The sequence below is a fragment of the Lolium perenne genome, chromosome 2, assembly GCF_019359855.2.
Source record: "Lolium perenne isolate Kyuss_39 chromosome 2, Kyuss_2.0, whole genome shotgun sequence".
Classification (NCBI taxonomy): domain Eukaryota; kingdom Viridiplantae; phylum Streptophyta; class Magnoliopsida; order Poales; family Poaceae; genus Lolium; species Lolium perenne.
The window spans coordinates 68,512,634-68,533,433 of NC_067245.2; the positions used below are offsets into that span (position 1 = coordinate 68,512,634).

Below are 20,800 nucleotides of genomic sequence, written 5' to 3' on the forward strand. Positions count from 1 at the left end.
GGGACAACCGCCACCGCCCACCGGGCTGTGGCCTCTGGACGAAGTTCTAGCAGCAAGGATATGTGAGCATTGATTTCGACCCTAGCTGTTGATCGCTGACAGCCCCACACCGCGCGCGTCACGGCTGACACGCAGCCCACGCAAATAAAGGCCGACCCGTGTCTCGGACCACCTTTCAGCCTCGCTCTCGCACACCCGTCGCCATCTCCCAAATTCCTCAGCACCAGGGCCCTCCACTCCTCTGATCCACACCGCCGCGTCCCGGTTGTCGGCCACCCGCCGACGATCCCACCGCCGTCGCCATGGTTAGTTACCACGCCTCCTCCTCCCCCTCCCCGTTCCGCTGCTAGAGGAATCTCCGCTTCTCGACGTTACTCGTCGGAGCGGCAGCGTTGCAGATCCGGCGTGCCGCTCGATCGTGGCCCCTTTCAGGAGGCCGGCTCCGTATGTTTCCATGCCCGATCGGTGGAATCCAGGGTTTAGCTCTGGCTTTCCCTTGAGAGCACCTGGCTGATATGGATATATACTAGTATTGTATTATGTCGGTAGATTCTCTTGTGTGTTTTTTTACGGAAGAACATTCGGTCCAGAAGGATCTAGCTTTTTAAAAGGTTGTGCGCTTTTGCAGGATACACTTTCTGGCGAGCTCTGTGTATATCTATTTTTTATGCTTGCAGTCCTGGCATAGGATTCGTCAATACTATCAGAAAACGAAACCTTGGCGCTGTCTTTGCGAAAATGTTGAATAAAGTGAAAATACGACTTCTCCTTTTAGATCTATGCTATATGTAGTTTATGTTGATGGCATCTTGTAGTTCTATACATTCACTGCAACGCTTGATGCGTTCTCATGAGTGTTAGCATCATCTTTATTGCCGCCGTGCAAAGTTTCAAGCTTAGACTTTATAATACCAGAAAACCAGGGAGGGGTCAAATTGTCTGTATTATAATGAATGATCTATGCCTATTCTGGATGAGTTTACGCATTATCATTACCTGTGTAAAAGATGTCAAGCGGTGGCGACTGTCGGTTCACCTCCTTGCCACCGCCTGATATGAACCGTTAGATCTGCCGCAGACTGCCGAGAGGATCATCTTGTTTGCTGCCAAAGTTGGAATATAATTACTCGTAAGTGCCACTAATAATATATACTAGATGAGGGTGTCACGTAGGCTACGGCGGCTCTATATTGGGAAGTCCAATCGGTATTATCTGTAAGTGTCCGAAACGTGACGTTTGTGCATTTAGGAATCTCAAAAAAGAAAAAAAAACAAGAACCAGAAATTTTGACAGCCTTTTTTGTCGGATAACCATCTTATTTGGTCAATGACATCGAGCAATTCTATTATGGATTCCTTTTCTCACTTGATGCTTACCACTACAGAATATTTTGCCACGTCTACGGAGTATTAATTGGCATGTTATTAGCTCGCATATGGCATACTATGTCGGCTTCTAATAAATATTATACTTCAATTTTAGTTGGTTTATTATTTAGGACTCTTGTATTTTGAGTTAATTGTTGCATATAAAATCTAACAATTAGGAACTGGTGTTAATTAGGGTTTACCAAACTTGCCGAAATAGGTTCCGAGTCGGTATCAGTTAGCTCGTCATGGCATGGTAGGGGCTTTACCTTGATTACTCTTCCTGAACAGCTAAAAGTTCAGTTGTTTTAAATTACTGGCATTGAGTTTGGAATTAGATAATGTTTTACATAGTGTTATATATAGTTTAACATACCATTGTTAATCTTATTGCCTTCTGTGTCTTGAAACTATTTTACATCATTATGGATGCTATTTCATTGATACATTATACAAATTCAGTTCTTATAGTTTAACTTTATATTGATGTTCTGTTGCATTTCTGCAGACTACCTCGAGACGTGTGGCTGATCGGAAGATTGCACGGTTTGAGAAGAATATCACCAAGAGGGGCTCTGTTCCTGAGACGGTCAAGAAAGGAAATGATTATCCTGTTGCACCTATTGTGCTCGGATTTTTTGTCTTCGTTGTTGTTGGGTCATGTAAGTTTCTGCGTTTGTGATGTTTCAGTACCACCCATAACAGCTCTGAACTTTTTTTTTCTTCTAAATATCTTAACAAATTAAAATGCAATTCCTGCAAGTTCTTATTCATAGCAAACTATCATGCTTATTCTTTTATTTTCACAGAGCTTGTATGTTTTATTTCCAAAATCGGATTGCTATAAACTGCTATCTTTGTCGAGAACAGAACTTGTAATAGTGTGCTAAACTGTTATCTTTGCACAGAACCGAACTGGTAATATTAAAGCAGTATGATAGTAGTGAGGTATTGGTAGTTACAATACTGCTTATATCTTCATTTATTAGTGTATCCTTTAAAAAAAGGTTAGAAGCTGTAATCTGCTTGATTGGTTGCAATATGGTTTGATTATTTACTCAGATGGGTTGTTGACAACTAATACTACCACACATATTGCATTCACTACTCTAATCTGATGCCAGGCAATAATTTTTCAATAAATATGTAACCTGGGATTCACATTTATGAATTATGGAAATGATGGCTTCTGTCACCCAAGTTTACCCTATATATGTTCCAAATGGATAGAAGCGATCTCTTAGTAAAAATTTCGCCCTGCGAATGAAAAACCTTGCAGCTATATATGGGTCTTCATCATAGTATTGGCACTTGGCAGCAATTTCAATTTTGTTTACTATATTTGTTTTTCATGGACTGATTGTCCTCTCGACTCTTCTCTGCATGCAGCTCTCTTCCAGATCATCAGGACAGCATCAAGCGGTGGCATCTTCTGAGGAGAATGGTCGTCCGCTTATAGTTATCATGAACAGGGTTGTCATATGCAGTCGTTTACCAGTTCAAAATCGGAACTGAACGAGATAGCTGGTACTCTTATGATGTTGGTATCTTATACCATTGTACTGGGTGGAGTTTAAGCTACATGGAGGCCATACCATTGTACTGTTAATCTGTGTTGCTCGGTTGGAAACATTCCATTTTATACCCGGTTATAATTTACTTCAGATTCCTGCGCGTCCATTTAGTTTTAGTTGATTCCTGGCTTTCTTCTGCATTCTATTTTTCCAAAATTACTATGGGCCATACGGCGCTGTCCTTTGTCGTGCATTCCTATTTCCCCAAAATCATCCAAGTAGAGGATATCTTGGGCACTTTCTTCACATATGCTGGAAGCGTAGGACTCTGCCAAAGTATGCAGATCAAGCACGGTGCATACATGTCATGCGGGGGGACTCCGGTGAACATGAGAAGGTCAATACCCAGCGCAGCGGCAAAGTTGTTTATGGCAAATCGCAATGGTATCCTTTTTAAGTCTTCCTTTTGAAGTAGTGCGTATAGGGTAGTACTCCGTGTATGATATTATCTCTGACCTGGTCTAATTGCAACGGACGTTCTCAGGTCATAGTAATACTTGCTCTAGGTTGTTCCCTGGTAATTCGGCTAGCCGTTACAGTCAACCACTTGGGAGAGAGTCTCTTGGGCGTGTGATGCTTGCTTTCAGGAGGAGTTCGTTGGATGGTTACTGCAACCGCGTCACTCACTCAGACGGAGAACTACCCATGGAGATGACAAGGCGGACATGAGACAGGTTGGAACTCTGCCTTCCTAAATCCTTGCCGTGTAGTTGATGACCTTCTCAAGAAGGCGCCACGAAAGGGATCTGCCATATGTGATGTCCAAAGGTGAATTCGCGTGGAGAGATTTGCCCTGCAGAAATGAAGCGGATTGTAGTTGAGAGATAAATTTTTGTGTGCTTCAGCCAGGTACATATCTCCCTTCTGCAATGATGTCTGAACAATCTTCTTCAGAATTAAGATTGTTCATGCGCTTCTCCCCCAAATTCGTGTCTCTCCTTTTTTTTTTTTTTTTTTTTTTTTTTTTTTTTTTTTGCATCCATCTTATTCCGGTTTGTATTGAAAATGGCAGCCAGCATTCACATGTCTTTCTTTGGATCCAGTTCGTTGTGAAAATTGACTTTTTTCTGAAGCGGCAGTAGATATAGTACTCTGATACCCCTATTGTGTTCAGAACTTGAGATGGCATCCACGCAGCGCGCTAAAACGAGCTGTTCGATTAACAATTCCCACGCCGATCACACCTCTCATGTCCTTGACCTGACGTTCTTACGTGATCTCACGACCGATGTGGATGTGCAGAGTACCAGTCAAAAGGATCGCCGGAGCCGGCCTGATTCTCCCGGACATGGCGAAGGCCACGAGGCGCCCTGTGTCTGTGAACAAGAATGCGGTTGCCACGGCCGTGCTCTCGGCTGCCACGCCCCTCTTCTTGGGCTACGGTGAGGACCAACTCCCACGAATGCAAGTGTATACGGCTCCGTGTTTTCCATTGCCACTGTGTTCAGTTTGCAAGTTCGTGTCAATGATGCAGACCTGGCAATGGTGAGCAGCACGGCCGTGCTCGCGGAGGCCGACCTGAAGCTCCTGGCGTGCACCGTCGTGCTCTCCTCCCTCATGGGTGCACTGGCCGCCGTGGAGGCGCAGTGCCTCATCGGCGACCGCCGGACCGTGCTCCTCTCCGCCGCGCTGCTCTGCGCGGGCGCGCTCGCCAGGGGCCTCGCCGCCGACCTCGCAGCGTTCACGTGCGGCATCTTCGTCAACGGCGTGGGCATGGGCCTGGCGCTCATGATCGTGCCAGCCTACGCCGTGGAGCTCAGCCCGTCCTCGCTGCGCGGCGCCCTCTCCTCCCACCCGGACGGCCTCGTGTACCTCGGCTGCATCCTCGGCTCCATCTACTACTCCACGGGCCTGCTGAGACTCCCGGCGCGCATCGCCTGGCGAGTGACCGTGGCCTCCGGCACGGCCATTCCGGCCTTGCTTGGCTGCGCCGTGCTTCTCATGCCGGAGTCGCCTCGCTGGCTCGTGGCCAACGACCAGGTGGCCGAGGCCCGGCGCGTGCTCTCCAGGACGTCCGCCACGCTGGAGGAGGCCGAGCTCCGTCTGCTCGAGATCAAAGCCGAGCTCGGCACGCTGCACGACGTCTGCGAAGAGACGGGGAAGACGTCGGGGACACGCAGCCGGTGGAAGGAGGAGCGCGCGATATGGCGGGAGCTGGCGGCGAGGCCGACGGAGCCGCTCCGCCGCGCCGTCGTCAGCGCGCTGGTCGCCAAGGTCTTCCAGCAGGCGTCCGGCATCGGGTCCATGTCCCAGTACGTGCAGCGCGCGTTCCGCGACGTCGGGGTCGCGTCGGGGCGGCAGATGCCCAGAGCGCTCGTGGCGTTCGGGCTCGTCGTCGTGGGGTCTTTCTCCCTGTCGCTCGTTCTCGTGGAGCTCGGCTTGCTGCTGGTCACCGCGCTCGCGGGCGGCTGCACCAGGCGCGCGTCGTTGCACTCTCCGCTCCACCGCAGCGGCATGATGATGACCCGGCGGCAGGAGCAGGTGAAGCGGTCGAGGAGCATGTCCGCGACCATGCTGTTCTCGCTGATGGCGCTGGTGTGGATCGCGCTCGGGCCGGCGCAGTGGGCGGACGCGTCGTCGTTGTCCAGCGGTGGCGGCTGCTGCCCGCGGTGGCTGAGGGCGGCGGCGGCCGCGGTGAACAGGACGGTCAGCGCCGCGATCTTGTCGAGCTTCGCGTGGGTGTACGGTGCCACCTCCGTCACCGTGCAGGGGAGCTTGCTCGTTTGCTCCGCCGTCGGCGTGCTCGTGTGGTTGTCCTTCTGTGCGTGCCTACTCGGCGCGAAGAGGAGAAGGTGATCGTGATCGTGTCAGGTTCATCCTCGGTCATTCTCAATAACACGTCGTCTCCGCTTGTGCCCTCCGGTATTATTTAATTAATTTAAATTTAGTATAAAGTTGTATTAAATCCGAGTCAACTAAAAGAGAGCGAAGTACTAGGCTCGGCGCCGGGCCGGGGCGACCAAGGGGCGATTATAAAATGTTGTCAGCTGTACAAATCAGAAAGTCAACTTATACGTGCACGCCGACCTCAAGGCATCAACGGGATCTTTGAAATATACTAGGGGTTCTTTGCAATGGATTACCTATGTTTCAATGAATAAGGCGTACACGTAAAATTGATATTGTACATAATTGATACTGTTGGATTCACATTGAAAAACATTATATAATGATGTTAATTTTAAACCAAAAATCTGTGTATATTTAGAGTAATTTTTAGTTAAAGAAAAAACACATAAAACGAGAACCCATTATTCTCTGAAACGGAGGGAGTACATTTACAAATGGCGGTCACATAAGTTCGAGGACACCCACATATGTAGAGTTGGATTTTTGCGCTTTTTTTACACAAATACAGTAGGGAAGGCCCCTACTATGTCATTTTTCATTTATATAGAAATTAAAATATGTACATACAAACATTTCATCCTCTCACAGTTCATAGAGTATCAATCCATGCCTGCATACCCTCCTTTAAACTAGGTCTGGCTGATGTTATGGTGAATCATGCATGTAGTCAAAAAAAGGTCTGGCTCTATACATAGTAAGAGACAAAAATTCTTTTATCTTTGTATACATGGCTCATTATTATTGAAAATGTAGTCATTCCTCTGATTCCATAGACTCCAGCATCCGTGATCATAATCTCTATAAAAAAGGGAATCGGATATCTCTCTTTGGCATCCAGGATGATCTTATATAGTTATATATCATAGTCAAGGTTCCATTCAATTCCAAGTGCCCACCAAAAGCTTTGGCTAAAGGCCTAAAGTAGCAATCAAAGAAAAGATGAATCAAAGTTTCTTCAGAGCAGGTATCACATAGGATGCAATCCTTGTATTCCACATAAAAAAAAATCTTTTTCATCATCTCCTTGGTGTTTTTATGATTTCACTGAGGAATAGAGGAGAGTATATTTCAAAAACCTTGGTTATACGATACTTCACTTGGCCAGGAAGATTTTGTCCCTAATCATCTTAGGGAAGAGGAGTGGATTTGCAATTTAGACGATCTTTGTAGGATGAGGAAACTATGTAGTGTAATGCTTTGTTAGATAAACTTTACTGCTTTCTTTTATTGATCATTTTTTCTTGAAAACAAAATAGCTTTACGCCTCAATGTATTAATAGAATGAAAACTTATATAAAACCCCAAAGACGGACTAAACAAATACAATACCACGGAACGCCCTCGTAGCTAGGACCGAATCGGAGTAGCGACCCAAGGCTTGCTGCCCATGCCTTGACCCAAAGCCTAGCCTTAGCCTTGATTGTGGCCGGTGGGTTTTGGATGTCCTTTCACGGTGTCGAAGATGGCTAAGTTGCACTACTACCACTCCACGAAGTCGTCCTCAACAACAATCAATCTAGGGGATTGATCAGATCCATGAGAGAACCTCGTGCTAGACAATGCGTGAGAATGAGCAACCGGTGAGAATGTGCCATATATTGAAGATGGAATTTGCTGGAGTTGTTTGTAGGAAAAAATATTAAAACATATCCATATATAAAGATTGGAAGCGGACTTTTGGCTCTCGGGTGCAACACACTCCGATAGACAAAAAAAAATATAGTAATTTAAATTTTTTTTTTGAATCTTCCAGGAACCAAGGATGATCAAGTTTGTACTCGTAAAAAAATGTTTGGACACGAAATGATTTCCATGGTTTCTAGGACAAAAAAGACAAAATTATGATGAATATAAAGTGAATAGTACCTGGTCATGGGTCGTTTCGAGTTTGTCTTTTTTACCCAGGATACATTAAAAGTAATTTCCTAGGGAAATATTTTGTTTCAAGCACAACACCTGATCATCTTTGATTCCCAAAAAAGTATGATTTTTAACCTTTTTTTTTTTTTAATTTTTCCAAGTATAGGGGTGTGTGGCACCCGAGAGCCAATCTGTATTTCCCATGTGATATACAGATATAGGTAGCATATAAAGAAGATGCAACAGTGACTTCTCCACACCTTATCTCCTCATGCACTGCTTTGTTCACAATTTTCAAGTTTCAACATTGGATAACTCGTCACCTGAATGAGGATAAAGACACTACATGCATGTGAAACATATCCACTGACCTTCTGATGAAGTGACATATACGGGTCCTAAAAGACACAACAGGTGCATCTATGCTACTGAATTATTCAATAATGTAATCTACAAAAATCTAACTCAGCGAGGACTAAACATGGGTTATATTCTATCAAACTAATCTGCGCAAAATGTGAACCAAAGAACAAAAGGTGGAGGGTTGATCCGTATACGCAGAGAACACATACTGAAACCCGAGAATACCCAATATTAGAAAATGGAAGTTCTGCATCCGTAAGACCTTAACAAGAGTCAGCCAGGTCTGAGTACTATTTGACATCCTCAAATTGCCCGTGTAGTAGTTCTGAATTGTACTCAATGGTCACTTTGCAGATTAAGTTGTACTTAAATTCTTAGTCACTACATGGACCTGGGGTATTTCTAGCCATTTCCAATTATTGTATTACATCTCCATACATCTCAAAAAGTAGTTTCTGCTAGAAGGTGATGACAGGCTAATTGCCAAGCTCTAACTGAATTACTCACTGAATTATTCAAGTGAAAAACAGGATGCTAACCCAATCTCCACACCAGCCTAAGGTCATTCATCGCATTCAGGCTAAGGTGTAAGATGCGTGTTTAATCTGTGCAACATGTTCCTCCAACTACAAATCAACATCCCAAATGCTCAGCAGCGAGCTCTAGAACAAATGGCCATATTCAGGATAAACTACCTAAACGCCTAAAAATCGGGCAATGTGGGCGCTACTCCACATCCGAAGCATCATCAACAACAGATGCGACTCCAAACAACTCAAAAACTATGAAAAATAGGTCAAATCTTGCGCAACCTCGCGGGCTACGTACCACCCACTCCCAATTAGAGAACAGAAAAACAGAGGAAAGGAAGAGATTACCCATCACAAAGGTGGTGCACATGCCTTTCGCGCTCGCGAAACGTCGACCTCTTCCTGGCAGACGGAGAAGAACACGAGCAGCAACTTTTCCCATCGCCGCTAGCGCCGGCTGCGGCGTCGCAGCACTCCCCGTCGGCGGCCTCCCCGTCTCGAGCAGCCCTGGCCCCTCTGACATCGGCCGAGCAGGATACGGCGTCACGACAGCCACCACTCCGTCCGACACCGGTGCCACAGCCTTCTCCGCCATACCTCTACCTCCTCGCATGACCAACAAGAGATGGGAGACAGAGCGATGGGTGCTCAAACGGATTAAATGGAAAATTTCAAAATAAAGACTAAAAAGGGAACTCCTACCGTCCTACGACGCCTTGATAGAAACAGAGTAAAAGCTAGACAGAGTTGCGCCGAGATTGGTGAGGACATCGAGGGTGCAAAAAAGTGTCTGTTTGCTGATTGCAAAACAGCTAGCTGTTTACTAAGAAAAGTGATTATAATTCATACAATCAGATAAAAAATGAGTTCTTTTGTGGTACCCCCAAATCAATAACAGCCATCTATTTTAGTCCATCCAAAGGCTTAAAAGAAATCATACTGCTCTCAAAAACGAGAGAGGTATGTATCATACCGATGCCAAATTTCGCAGCAAACTAGAAAGAGGCCCTATCTGGGCCCAGCCCAGTAGACGCCCACGACCCAATTGACAGCCCGACACATGTGTGGATATCCTCGTTCATCAGGGAACTCGATTCGCTCAAAAAAAAAAAAAAAAAAAAAAAATCAGCGAACTCGCTGGGTTGGGTGCGGCCGGCAATCCACAAGTCCGACGCCGGCGTCCTTGCGAGATATCCACCTCCTCCCCTCCGCCGCCCCTCCCGTACATGTCCTGGCCGCGCTCCCTTGGCCGGCGACGACATCCTCGGTCGCTAAGGCGGTCGATTCTGGGGAAGCGCAACATCGGCGCCCTCTTCCCGGCCCGCGGCGCCCTTGGCCTCACCACTGATTGAAGATGGTGCTCGCCGCCCTCTTCGCACGCAAAGAAGCCCGAGGTATTCACAGTGGTCCGGGTGCGTTGCGTGGCGGTCATCGCGTCGCGGCGCCCGTGCTGGCTCGGCGGTGGCGCATGAGATTGGAGGAGGCCGACGATGTGAGGCGTCGCCCGCGCGTCGTCTTCTCCCGCGTCGGTCCTTCGCGGTGGTCGTCCTCGGCATCCAGACCGTGGTGGACTGCGAGCTGGACAGGAATTCGTCCCTAGCGACAAGACGGGGTTCGGCGTGCAGTTCTCGTCGCATAGGGGTTCAGCGGCGAGGTGGCCACAACAACCAGGGGGCCGGCGCTCGTGCGGGTGCCAGGAAGGTGTGCCTGGGCTCTGGGCGACTGCCTGGTGGGTGGTGGCCAACATTGGGTCACTGAGCGAGTGCCAGCTCTCTGAACAAGACACCGACAGGCTCCCTGTAAGGTTTGTGTACCACATTCTGAAATGAATACTGAAATTGCAGTATAGGGTATTGGCATTGGTAATTTTACTACACCATTGTGTCATTTTTGGTGGAAACAACAATTTGCTTGATGCATAAAAGTTTACAATGCCAAAGAAATGAGGAGATAAAGTGTGAGTAGTTATGCTAATACAGCACATTTTGCCGTTTGGCTGACAAAACATGGAAAAGAGGTGCCATACATCATTCTTGCCCTCTAGAATATGTTTTAACAATTTACAAATTTGTTGCATCCATTTCTTTTCTTCTGTAGTATGGTAGATCTGAACCCTTCCATTTGTTAACAAAAGTGTAGTTAGGCTACTTGTATGCTCATCATAATTCTCAAATACAACAAAAGTGATATTGTGTGCATAAGTAATATTCAAGTTGATGAGCAAAATAAAGATTGCAATGCTTATAAAGTTGTACTGAAGCTTATGGCTTGCACTTTTTTTAATAATACAAATAATATAGTAAGCCTTATGTCTTGTTCTTTCTTGAAAAATCAGTTTAAAATCCACTGAGCAAGTTTAATTTAAAAAGAATGTTTCCATGATAAATTTTTACCAGGCCTCGTTGGTGGCTTTGATCACCAGTAGCAAGAAAATCATAGTAATTCATGCTTGCTTCATCAGCTCTGTTTCTGTTTTCTTTTATTATTAGTCTCTATAAGCATCATCGTACTGCATTGTCCAGTTAGTTCTCTGCTATAGCAAGAGCTTCATTATTTATTTGTCGACTAGTGCAAACACAATGTTGCGTCGACTGATTTGTTTGGAATGACAACAGCCTAGCTATTCTGATCAGCTAAAAGAGAAATCACATATGAAGTTGTGATTTTGCTGTGTCCAGGTTTCATCCAGATTAGGTTAGCTACCTGCTGTTGGCGGTAGTATTTCACTGTTAAAGAAAATAAAGCAAGAGTAAAGTCATAGTTAGAAGACCACATCACACACATGAAGATGATAAATCTGTTTATAAGTGCTACTGCTTACATAAATGATAGGAGGATTAAAATTAGAAACAGAAGCTAAGAAGTTGTACTAACTATCAGAAATATGTAGGTAAAATGGGTGGAATGAAGGCAAAACACAATATATTATTAGGACCTAAATATGGCATAACTTGGACATGTAATCATATAACATGGAAACCAAAAGGACAGAATATGATTTTATAAATGATGGGTGGCCATAACATGCCCACAACGGTAGTTGAAAGAGATGCATAGAAAGATCCCACAACCATATCAGTAAGGCAGAGCACCAACCATGTCCAGTATGCATGGAAAACAAAGCAAAGACTCGAAGAATAGCACCACAAGTGACATACTTGGGACAATGTCCTGATTCATCGTCACCTAGAGTGAAGCAAAAATGGTCAACTGTCAATTTTGCCCAATTAATCGATCTAACTTTTTGAACACTATCAACCAGACTAAGGTACTTGGAGTTTACTGCTAAACCTGTAGTAGGGCATAATATCTTCCCAATAGTATATAAAACAAAGCATTGTAAAAATTCCTCTAGTGGCAACTCTTTATTTTGCATTTTTTCTAGGAGGGAACTATACGTGATTTCAGTTTCCTTGGTCTCCTTAAGGTTTCTTTTGTCCATTAGATCTGCGTGTAGATTAGATGTTCTTTGGGACGCTATAGGTTGTATATCATGCCCTTGAGAGGGCAGTCCCATTAAGCTCTCCACATCCTGCAGAGAAATTGCAACATGTCTGCCATATTTCATGACAAAGTATTTAGCCTTCATGTCGTAGGTACTTGCCAGCCATCGGCACATGCGGCGCCAGATGTTCACTGGCTGTATCTTAAGAAGGTGGCCTAGTTCAGCAGCAATTATGAATGCTCGCTGATCGCGTGTCAGCGAGTTGATTAATTTAAAGTACGCTTGCTGTGAGCATCTCTACCCTGACGATGATGAAGACCTGAGCTGCAAGCACAAGTTTAAGACCTGGCGCAGCAAGATTGACGGCACAGACCTGGATTTCATGGCGATGCGTGATTAGAAGTTGCTATGATCAGCTTTTCTCCGGTGTTTACTTGAATTTGTCATGTTTTAGACTAGCTGTTTTTATCGAGTTTGGTACTAGTACTGTTTACTTCAATTTTTCATTCCGTTTGATACAGAGATCTTGTTATTTAATACTCCCTCTAGTCTGATAAGATTGACGCGAGCGTGTATACTAATTAGCCTAGATTAGGCACAAACGTTGCGTCGATTAAATCCGACCAGATGAGTAATACAATTTGGATATCATTTATCATACTTTTGAAATAATTCAGTTGCACACTGAAACTCACCATCTACATATTGCTGTTGTGTCTGTGGTCCAGCTCAAATGGATCAACAGGACCAAGACAGCCGTTTTTGTGTCCATGGTATAGATCAAAAGGATCAAAACAATTTTGGTGTCTAAAATGGGTCAGGCGACCTAACAAAGGTGGTACAATTTCAGCTCCTCCATGCCATATTTTCCTTAGCCAACAATGGGCTCTGTCGGCTCATCCAGAGAGACGGATACCGCGTCCGTGCAAAACATACCTGACTGTCGACTACATATGTATTGTTCTTCCGTAGCATTTCCAAGCACCCAAATTCTGGTACCACCAGTCCACCACCCTCACCTAGACCCCGAACCCCACAAGTGCAATCTTTCCCAGTAACGTCAAAGCCGGTCAGTCCATTTCCCCCTCCAGATTTTGCAGATAGACAAGAGCATTCACATTGCATATGTAAAAACTACCAGATCTGACAACACTTTGTGTACAATAAGAAAAAGTATTATATTCCCTACAAATTTTAATTGATGCATCATTTCACTGGAGAAAATGCTCTCTTTCTCAAGACCTTTTACTAAGCCATCATTTCATTTCATTCAAGGGGTACATGGAACGGAGAAAGAAAAACACCAGCAATACTGAGTTTTTTTTGTTGCAAATTAACTATGGGCTTCTACTCAAAGCAGCAAGAAAACATTTGTTTTGATCCTGCAAATTAACTATGGCCATGAACATGTGTGCCGTTTGAATCAACTTAACACATCCATGATCAAGAAGGAGCAGCTATCAAATGCATAAGCAGAGATCAAGAATCCCCTGAGCAGCATCCGTACAGTCAATGTACCTGAATAAATAGGAGTTAATATATTAGCATCCATAAATCAGCATCTTAACTCTCTCATTATCATTGACCAAATCATGGACTAAACGAAACCCAACAACACTGATGCACATAAATCTTACGGAAACCAATAGTGCTGCACTAGCAAAAGAAATTGCATGCTAGGCATACATACAGTGAATTTTAATTTTTCAGAGTGTCTAGAGGAATTCCAGGCATACACACAGTGAATTTTAATTTTTCCTCCAATCACTGATATCTTATATCCAAATCTACAATAAGGACTTAACATAGTTGGACAAAGTTTCCAAATATAAGGTTCACTCTTACGGGCAGACTGTTCTTTCGGTTGTCCTGACTGTCTTTTGCTGCTCTCAACTGCACAATGGTCTCTACTAGAGTGTCTAGATTGAACATACTCAAATGAAATTTATCATATGAGCAGTTAGTTTCCATAATTTCAGTTCAAGGCTTGTGGCAGATTTCACAATGGTTGACCAAAATAACAGCTATCCTTGTTGATATGTTACTATCATTGTATATATATAATTGGCATAGCTTTCTCACTCAGACATATGTTGTGCCTATACAACAGGTTGGTACTAAATTAGATCAATGACTTAACATCTCACTGGAACTAAAGTTCACGGTGAACTGAAACTTACTGGGGCTTTGAGATGCCTGTAGAAGCTCCTAGAGTTCAAAGATCCTATTAATACCACCAGAAAGATGAAGGAATTTCTTATGCAACTCAATGTACCTGCCGGCGAGATTGGTTCTGGCCTCTGTTGATGTTGCGGCAGCATCGACCTACTGGTGGCGTCGCTCGCCGGCCACGCACGATAGGGCTGACCTCCAGAATATATCTCACTATTCAGCTGGCCCATGACCAAATGCAAGGGATGTCTAATACTATCTTATACTAGGTTAGCGTGAACATACTGCAACTTTTACTATTTCCCTTATAAATCATTGGTACTGGGAACCTAACTTTGTAACTCTTCGGAGTCTTCTTATTTCCTGCAACAATAGCAGTAGCACTGTAGCCAACTCCACCCTCTATGCCTGCTGCCTAGCCAGGACTAGTTACTGAATTCCGGCAATTTGGTCCTATGGTGATTTGACTCAACGATTTCATATCTCTGCAAGTCATTTGTGTACTATTCTCTCTAAAAGATGCAATGAAGGGACTAGTTACAAACCTAGGAATAGGCCAATACCCACAGCACATGAACAACATACTCATGCCTTGAATACCGATATGGACAAAACAAGTTGCAGCCTTGTCGCCCTGCATCCACAATATGGTGTTCAGTGTATCTGCGGATGCTGGCCATGGCAAGTGGCAAGCCAGACAAACACCGTGCCTATTTTTCCGTTGGCTGCAGGACCGGGCCGATCCGCTGCGGCGGTGGTCGCCCTTGATGCAGGACTACGGGGAGTTGATGGCGGCGGCAGCGATAGCCCTCGATGCAGGAGGACCGGGTGTCGAGGGCGGCGGTAGTGGTCGCGCTTCAGGCAGGACGACGGGATGTTGAGGATGTCGATGGCGGCGGCGGCGGTCGCGCTCCAGGCAGGATGACGGGTGTGAGTTGTGAGATAGGGGTCGCGTGCTAGGCTAATTGTTGGGCCGATGTCAAAACTGCTACTTTTAATTTTTTTCTCTATTATCTACGTCTTGCTGGGCTGTTGGGCCGTTTAATCCTGACCGTTGCCTAAATCATACCTCTCCCCTCATCAGGTGTGGTAAAAGGTACTGTAAAAGAAGCCTAAAAAATGCATCGAAAGAATGTAGCTCCAATTGCTCCGTGTCAAAAACCAAGAAAGTAATCCATGAAATTATTAATTTTGTCTGCTATTTGTAATTCATACAAATTTTTGCATGTAAGAAGTAAAATAGAATTGCTATCCCGTGCAGATACATGGGTAATGACTAGTAAATAAAATTGAAATGGAAAATAAACAAGAAAAACGAAAACAGAACACAGAACACAGAACACAGAAAAAGAAGGAAAAAAGAAAGATATGAAAGGCGCCTCACCTTGCTGGGCTGGCCCACTCCTCGCTCCGCGCGGGCGTCGCTTCCGCAAACAACGCAACGGGCTTCATATATGACTATAGGTAACGCAGCTGCTCCGCCTACCCCTCCGGAAGGAAATCCTATACGACCTGGGTCGTACCATCCCGGTCGCTGGACCAAGTCATCCGTTTGACACCTAGCAAAAACGAATCTTAAAGCTTCTTCCACTTAATCACGTATTCCTAATCAAATCCCTAATCGCACAAGAAGCAAACAGTGTCCAAACGGTTCGTCTACCTTCGATTCATCTTTCTGCCCTCTTTCTTCTTGCGACCGCGCATCAAGATGTCGAACGATCTAGAAGACGACTACATCATGGCGGCCTGCCATGGACGGACATGGCAGCCGGTTCGCCGGAACACTCTCTGTGAACAGCTTCTCCACCCGTGGTGAGTAGTAGTATACATCTCCAACACGTGCAATCCCCTTCTTCCCAAATCCTCTCTTGATTGAATTCATCCCCGTGCAGCAATTGTCAAAGAAATACCAAAACTTCACAGTGGACTGCGTCGTGAAGGAGGTTGGCCATGGCAGCTGGAGCATCGGTGGCACCGCCGTGAGTGGTGAAAATCGATCGTGGCTAGCTTGAGTGCCGGTATTGCCGTTGGCGACGGCGACGTGAAGGAGCTGCGCCGCAGGGGACGGAAAAGGTTGTCCACGGCAGCTGTAGCGTTGGTGGTGCCGTCAGGCGCGGAGGAGCTTGGCCGTGGACGTAGAGGGAGAGCAGCGAGCATCGGCGGATCCGCGACTTAGCTAGCACAGGAATCGCGGTAGCGTCAAGAGGATGCTCGAGAAGGAAACTGAATCGGGATTTAGGGGATTTATCATTTAGGGATTTGATTAGTGGAGCTGGAGGAATACGTGATTAAGTGCCAGAAGCTTTGAGATTCATTTTTGCTACGTGTCAAATGGATGACTTGGTCCAGCAACGGGATGGTACGACCCAGGTCGTATAGGATTTCCTTCCTACTCCTCCCGTCCTCCGCGTCGCCGCAAGGAAAAGGCGGTGCCCCTGCTTTTCCGCCGACTGCCTCGGCGGCGGCCACAGCGGCACCGTCCTGCACAAGTGAAAGATCTTGTCCAGGCTCCTCTGACGACTGCTTCGCCGGCGTCCGCACCGACACCGTCCAGGACAAGGTCAAGGTGGTCTTCCTGCTCCTCCATCGACTGCCTCGGCAGTCGGCAGCGCCACACCGGTACGGCGGTACCTTCTCTTCACGGCAGCCAACCAGTAGGGTACGGACCCCGGTTACCCCCCCCCCCCCCCCCCCCCCCCCCCCCCCCCCCCCCACCCCCGTCCCCTGCTTTTTAGAACTTCTCGCCCTGCTGGCATGACCTGATGCACTCAGTGCCTGTGCTACATCAGCTCGTGGTATTGATTCATGGCGAATTTTGGACCATCGTCATGTTAGATTTGTGTAGGTCTGCATCGTAGATGACCATGCACTGGATGAATTCACTTAGTCGATTACTTAAAACATGAAATTTCTCTTGTACCCTAATGATTGTTGGGAACTGACTGAAAAATGGATGCTTTATCAGTAATTAGTATCTGACTGAACTATTCGCTATCACATTCTAAACTTGGTCATGGTTCAATAATTCCAAGAGCACCATCCAGTTTAGCTTTTTTTTAAAAAAAATCCTCAATACCTTTACAAACTTTATTTTGCTGTTTCAAGTTGTGACTTGCTGCTCTGTTCTTCGAAGCAGGAGTTTGTATTTGTAGCTTCATATTCAAAAGTAGTCAACATGGTGAAGCTCACAGCAGAAGAGCTCCGGAGGATTATGGATAAGAAGAACAACATCCGTAACATGTCTGTTATTGCTCATGTGGACCATGGTACGTACAAGAATATTGATCTCTACGTTTTTTGATTTCTATGCATGTCTTTCTTATCTTCCTTATAGCTTGTTTGGAATGCCTACATCCTTAATTCATGAAGTTGTTTGTATCTGTTTGGATTCATTTGCTGTGCTGTTTATACCACTTTATATCTCCGCAAGTGTCTATCCATCCGTCTGTGCAACATATAGTCGTCTACTGTTTTTTTTTTCTCAAATATTGTTTACTCTTATTTTTTGTTTTTTGGGTTTACATCTTCATTCTTTGTGCATCATTTTTTTACTAATTTTATCTTAAATGTTTCACTATTTGCAGGGAAGTCTACGCTTACAGGTTCCCTTGTGGCAGCTGCTGGGATTATTGCCCAGGAAGCCGCGGCAGATGTCCGCATGACTGATACTTGTGCAGATGGAGCTGAACTTGGTTGTACAACCAAGTCTAGTTGTATCTCTCTTTTTCATGAGATGAGTGATGAATCACTCAGGCTGTACAAGGGCGAGAGGGATGGGAATGAATACTTCATAAACCTGATTGATTCTCCTGGGCATGTTGATTTTTCTTGTGAAGTCAGGGCTGCTCTTCGTATCACTGATGGTGCTTTGGTGGTTGTTGACTGTATTGAGGGTGTTTGTGTGCAGACAGAAATTGTGCTTCAACAAGCTCTTGGTGAGAGGATCATGCCTGTCCTTGCAGTGAACAAGATGGACAGGTGCTTTCTTGAGCTTCAGCTTGAGGGTGAGGAGGCCTATCAGACTTTCTCCTCCGTAATCCAAAATGCAAATGTCATCATGGCAACATATGAAGATAAGATCCTTGGTGATGTTATGGTCTGCCCAGGAAAGGGATCTGTTGCTTTTTCTTCTGGTTTGCACGGCTGGGCGTTCACTCTTGCCAGCTTCGCCAAGATGTATGCCCCCAAGTTCGGATTCGATGAAGCTATGATGATGAAGAAGCTGTGGGGTGACAATTTCTTCAACCCAGAGACAAGGGAATGGACTTCAGAGCACGATGGCTCTCGTTCCTGCGTGCGAGGGTTTGTCCTGTTCTGCTATAAGCCAATCAAGAAAATCATCAACATGTGCATGAGTGATCAGAAGGATAAGTTGTGGCCTGTGTTGCAGAAGCTTGGTTTGACCATGACGGATGAGGAGAAGATGCTAACCGGCAAGGCACTCGTGAAGCATGTTATGCAAACATGGCTGCCAGCGAGTCGTGCTCTTCTTGATATGATAGTGTACCACCTCCCCTCTCCATCAAAGGCACAGAAGTATCGTGTGGAGAACTTGTATGATGGACCCCTCAATGATGTATATGCCACTGCTATTAGGAACTGTGATCCTGAAGGTCCTCTGATGTTGTACGTTTCCAAGATGATACCAGTATCTGACGAGGGCAGATTCTTTGCCTTTGGCCGTGTCTTCTCAGGGAAGGTTGCAACGGGCCAGAAGGTCCGTATCATGGGTCCCAACTATGCCTCTGACCACAAGAAGGATCTGTGTGTGAAAAGTGTGCAGCGAACTGTTATCTGGATGGCAGATAAACTGGAGGCTGTTGAAGAAGTTCCTTGTGGTAACATTGTTGCTATGGCTGGTCTGGACGAGTCAATCACAAAGAATGTAACACTCACGAATGAGAGGTCAGTTGATGCCTGCCCAATCCGAGCAATGAAGTTCTCAATGTCCCCTGTTGTGCGTGTTTCTGTTGAGTGCAAAGTTCCCTCTGATCTTCCCAATCTTGTTAAGGGTTTGAAGAGTTTGGAAAAATCTGATCTCATGGTTCGTTGGGCCATGGAAGAATCAGGTGAGCATGTTATTGCTGGAACTGGGGAGCTTCATCTTGAGGTCTGCTTGGAGGATCTCAAGAAAAACTTTGTGGGTGGTGCTGAAATTATTGTTTCCCCATTCGAAGTTGACTTTCGTGAGACTGTCCTAGCTGTATCTGAACGTGATGTTAAATGTAAATTCAAGAACAATCACAATTACCTCTGTATGAGGGCTCTCCCCTTGGAGAATGAGGTGTTGGAGGCAATTAATTGTGGCCACTTTGATCCAGGTGATACTTCTGCTGCTTCCTCCAAATTCTTGTCTGAAAAGCTGAATTGGGGAGAGGGTGACATGGAAAATGTTTGGTGCTTTGGGCCTGAGACCACCGGCGCCAACATTCTTATAGATAAGTGCAATGGGTTGACAAATGAGATTAAGACTTCTGTTTTTTCTGGCTTCCGATTAGCATCAAAAAGCGGTGTGTTGGCTGATGAAGATATGCATGGCATTAGCTTTATGGTTTCTAATGTTGTTCTACATGCTGATGTTAATCAAAGGGGTCTTGATCGAGTAGCTTCAGCAGCCCAAAGGGCCAGTCTTGCTTCTCAGCTCCTTGCTAAGCCGAGGCTGCTTGAGCCTGTCTACCTGGTGAAGATACAGGTACCTGAGCAGGCACTTAATGCTGTTCATGGTGTTCTAAACGAGAGGGGACTGGAGATCTTAAAGGAGAAGCAGATACAGAGGTTTGGTAACATACTGTACATTATTGAGGGTAGGCTTCCTATTCAAGACTCCTTTGGTTTCTCCAAGGCAATCAGGGATGCAACTTCAAAGCAGGCTGTCTCTCTTCTGATGTTTAATAATCGTTGGGAGATGATGTATTCTGACCCATTGAATATCCGATCTCCAGCTGCTGAACTTGTCAACAGGATCCGCAGGAGGAAGGGCCTGCCCTTGCACATCAGCACTGCCTCTGATCTGGAGGCCAAGTTCTAATTTTTTTGTTTATTTCATTCGCTGAATCAGAAATCCTAGACTTAAGCAACCTTGGTCATTAAAGGAACTCAAGTCCTATGAGGCAGAGAAGTGCTTAGCTGCATTTGGAGCACAGACAATTCTCCGGAGATCACCACCCTATTTGATCTGGACGGTAAGTTCTAAGGTGTTTGGTTTGCCGATTTTGAGTCTAGTCAGATTACAGTGTTAATTTTTTTTTGTTTTGGTTTGAGAATAACCCTTGCCATTAAAGTGTTAACTGAATGCCTTAGATTTTGTTTGTTTGAAGTTGCTCGTAATCCGATACTGTAGTAGCACCGTAACAGATACGGGACCTGTGTAAATCCCTAAGGGCATGTTTGGTTAATCCCTACACCAAATGGGTTGGAGAGTGTTGAAGTATATTGGAGAGAATTTTAACATACATGGGATTTACTACCCCTTAATTCCCTTCAATCCACTCGGATTTTGAATAACCGACAAGGCCTAAGACCTTGTTTACTTCAGTGCATTTACAGGAATCGGAGGGGATTATCTGGATTCCGAAAAATCCTCAATAGTCCTCCGGTTTTGGAAGGCATAATTCGGAGATATCCCGCAAATCCTCACA

General features: G+C 45.4%; 3 protein-coding genes and 1 long non-coding RNA gene across 4 annotated transcripts; all 4 read left to right on the top strand.

Moving 5' to 3' along the window:
- The first annotated feature begins 148 nt into the window (after positions 1 to 148).
- On the top strand, positions 149 to 3,032 carry LOC127332876 (uncharacterized). Its single transcript, XM_051359209.2, has 3 exons — positions 149 to 305; positions 1,877 to 2,030; positions 2,758 to 3,032. Exons 1-3 carry the CDS (start codon positions 303 to 305, stop codon positions 2,802 to 2,804), a joined length of 204 nt encoding a protein of 67 aa, XP_051215169.1. The 5' UTR covers positions 149 to 302; the 3' UTR covers positions 2,805 to 3,032.
- Positions 3,033 to 4,049: 1,017 nt separating this feature from the next.
- LOC127332877 (polyol transporter 5) lies at positions 4,050 to 5,866 on the top strand. Its single transcript, XM_051359210.2, has 2 exons — positions 4,050 to 4,324; positions 4,417 to 5,866. The coding sequence occupies exons 1-2, from the start codon at positions 4,171 to 4,173 to the stop codon at positions 5,736 to 5,738; spliced, it is 1,476 nt and encodes a 491-aa protein (XP_051215170.2). The 5' UTR covers positions 4,050 to 4,170; the 3' UTR covers positions 5,739 to 5,866.
- Positions 5,867 to 9,666: 3,800 nt separating this feature from the next.
- On the top strand, positions 9,667 to 12,553 carry LOC127332878 (uncharacterized). Its single transcript, XR_007870739.1, has 2 exons — positions 9,667 to 10,349; positions 12,142 to 12,553. It is a non-coding gene; the product is annotated as an uncharacterized lncRNA (long non-coding RNA).
- A 3,950-nt stretch (positions 12,554 to 16,503) lies between these two features.
- On the top strand, positions 16,504 to 20,478 carry LOC127332879 (elongation factor 2). Its single transcript, XM_051359212.2, has 3 exons — positions 16,504 to 16,821; positions 17,299 to 17,428; positions 17,747 to 20,478. Exons 1-3 carry the CDS (start codon positions 16,519 to 16,521, stop codon positions 20,188 to 20,190), a joined length of 2,877 nt encoding a protein of 958 aa, XP_051215172.1. The 5' UTR covers positions 16,504 to 16,518; the 3' UTR covers positions 20,191 to 20,478.
- The last annotated feature ends 322 nt before the right edge of the window (positions 20,479 to 20,800 follow it).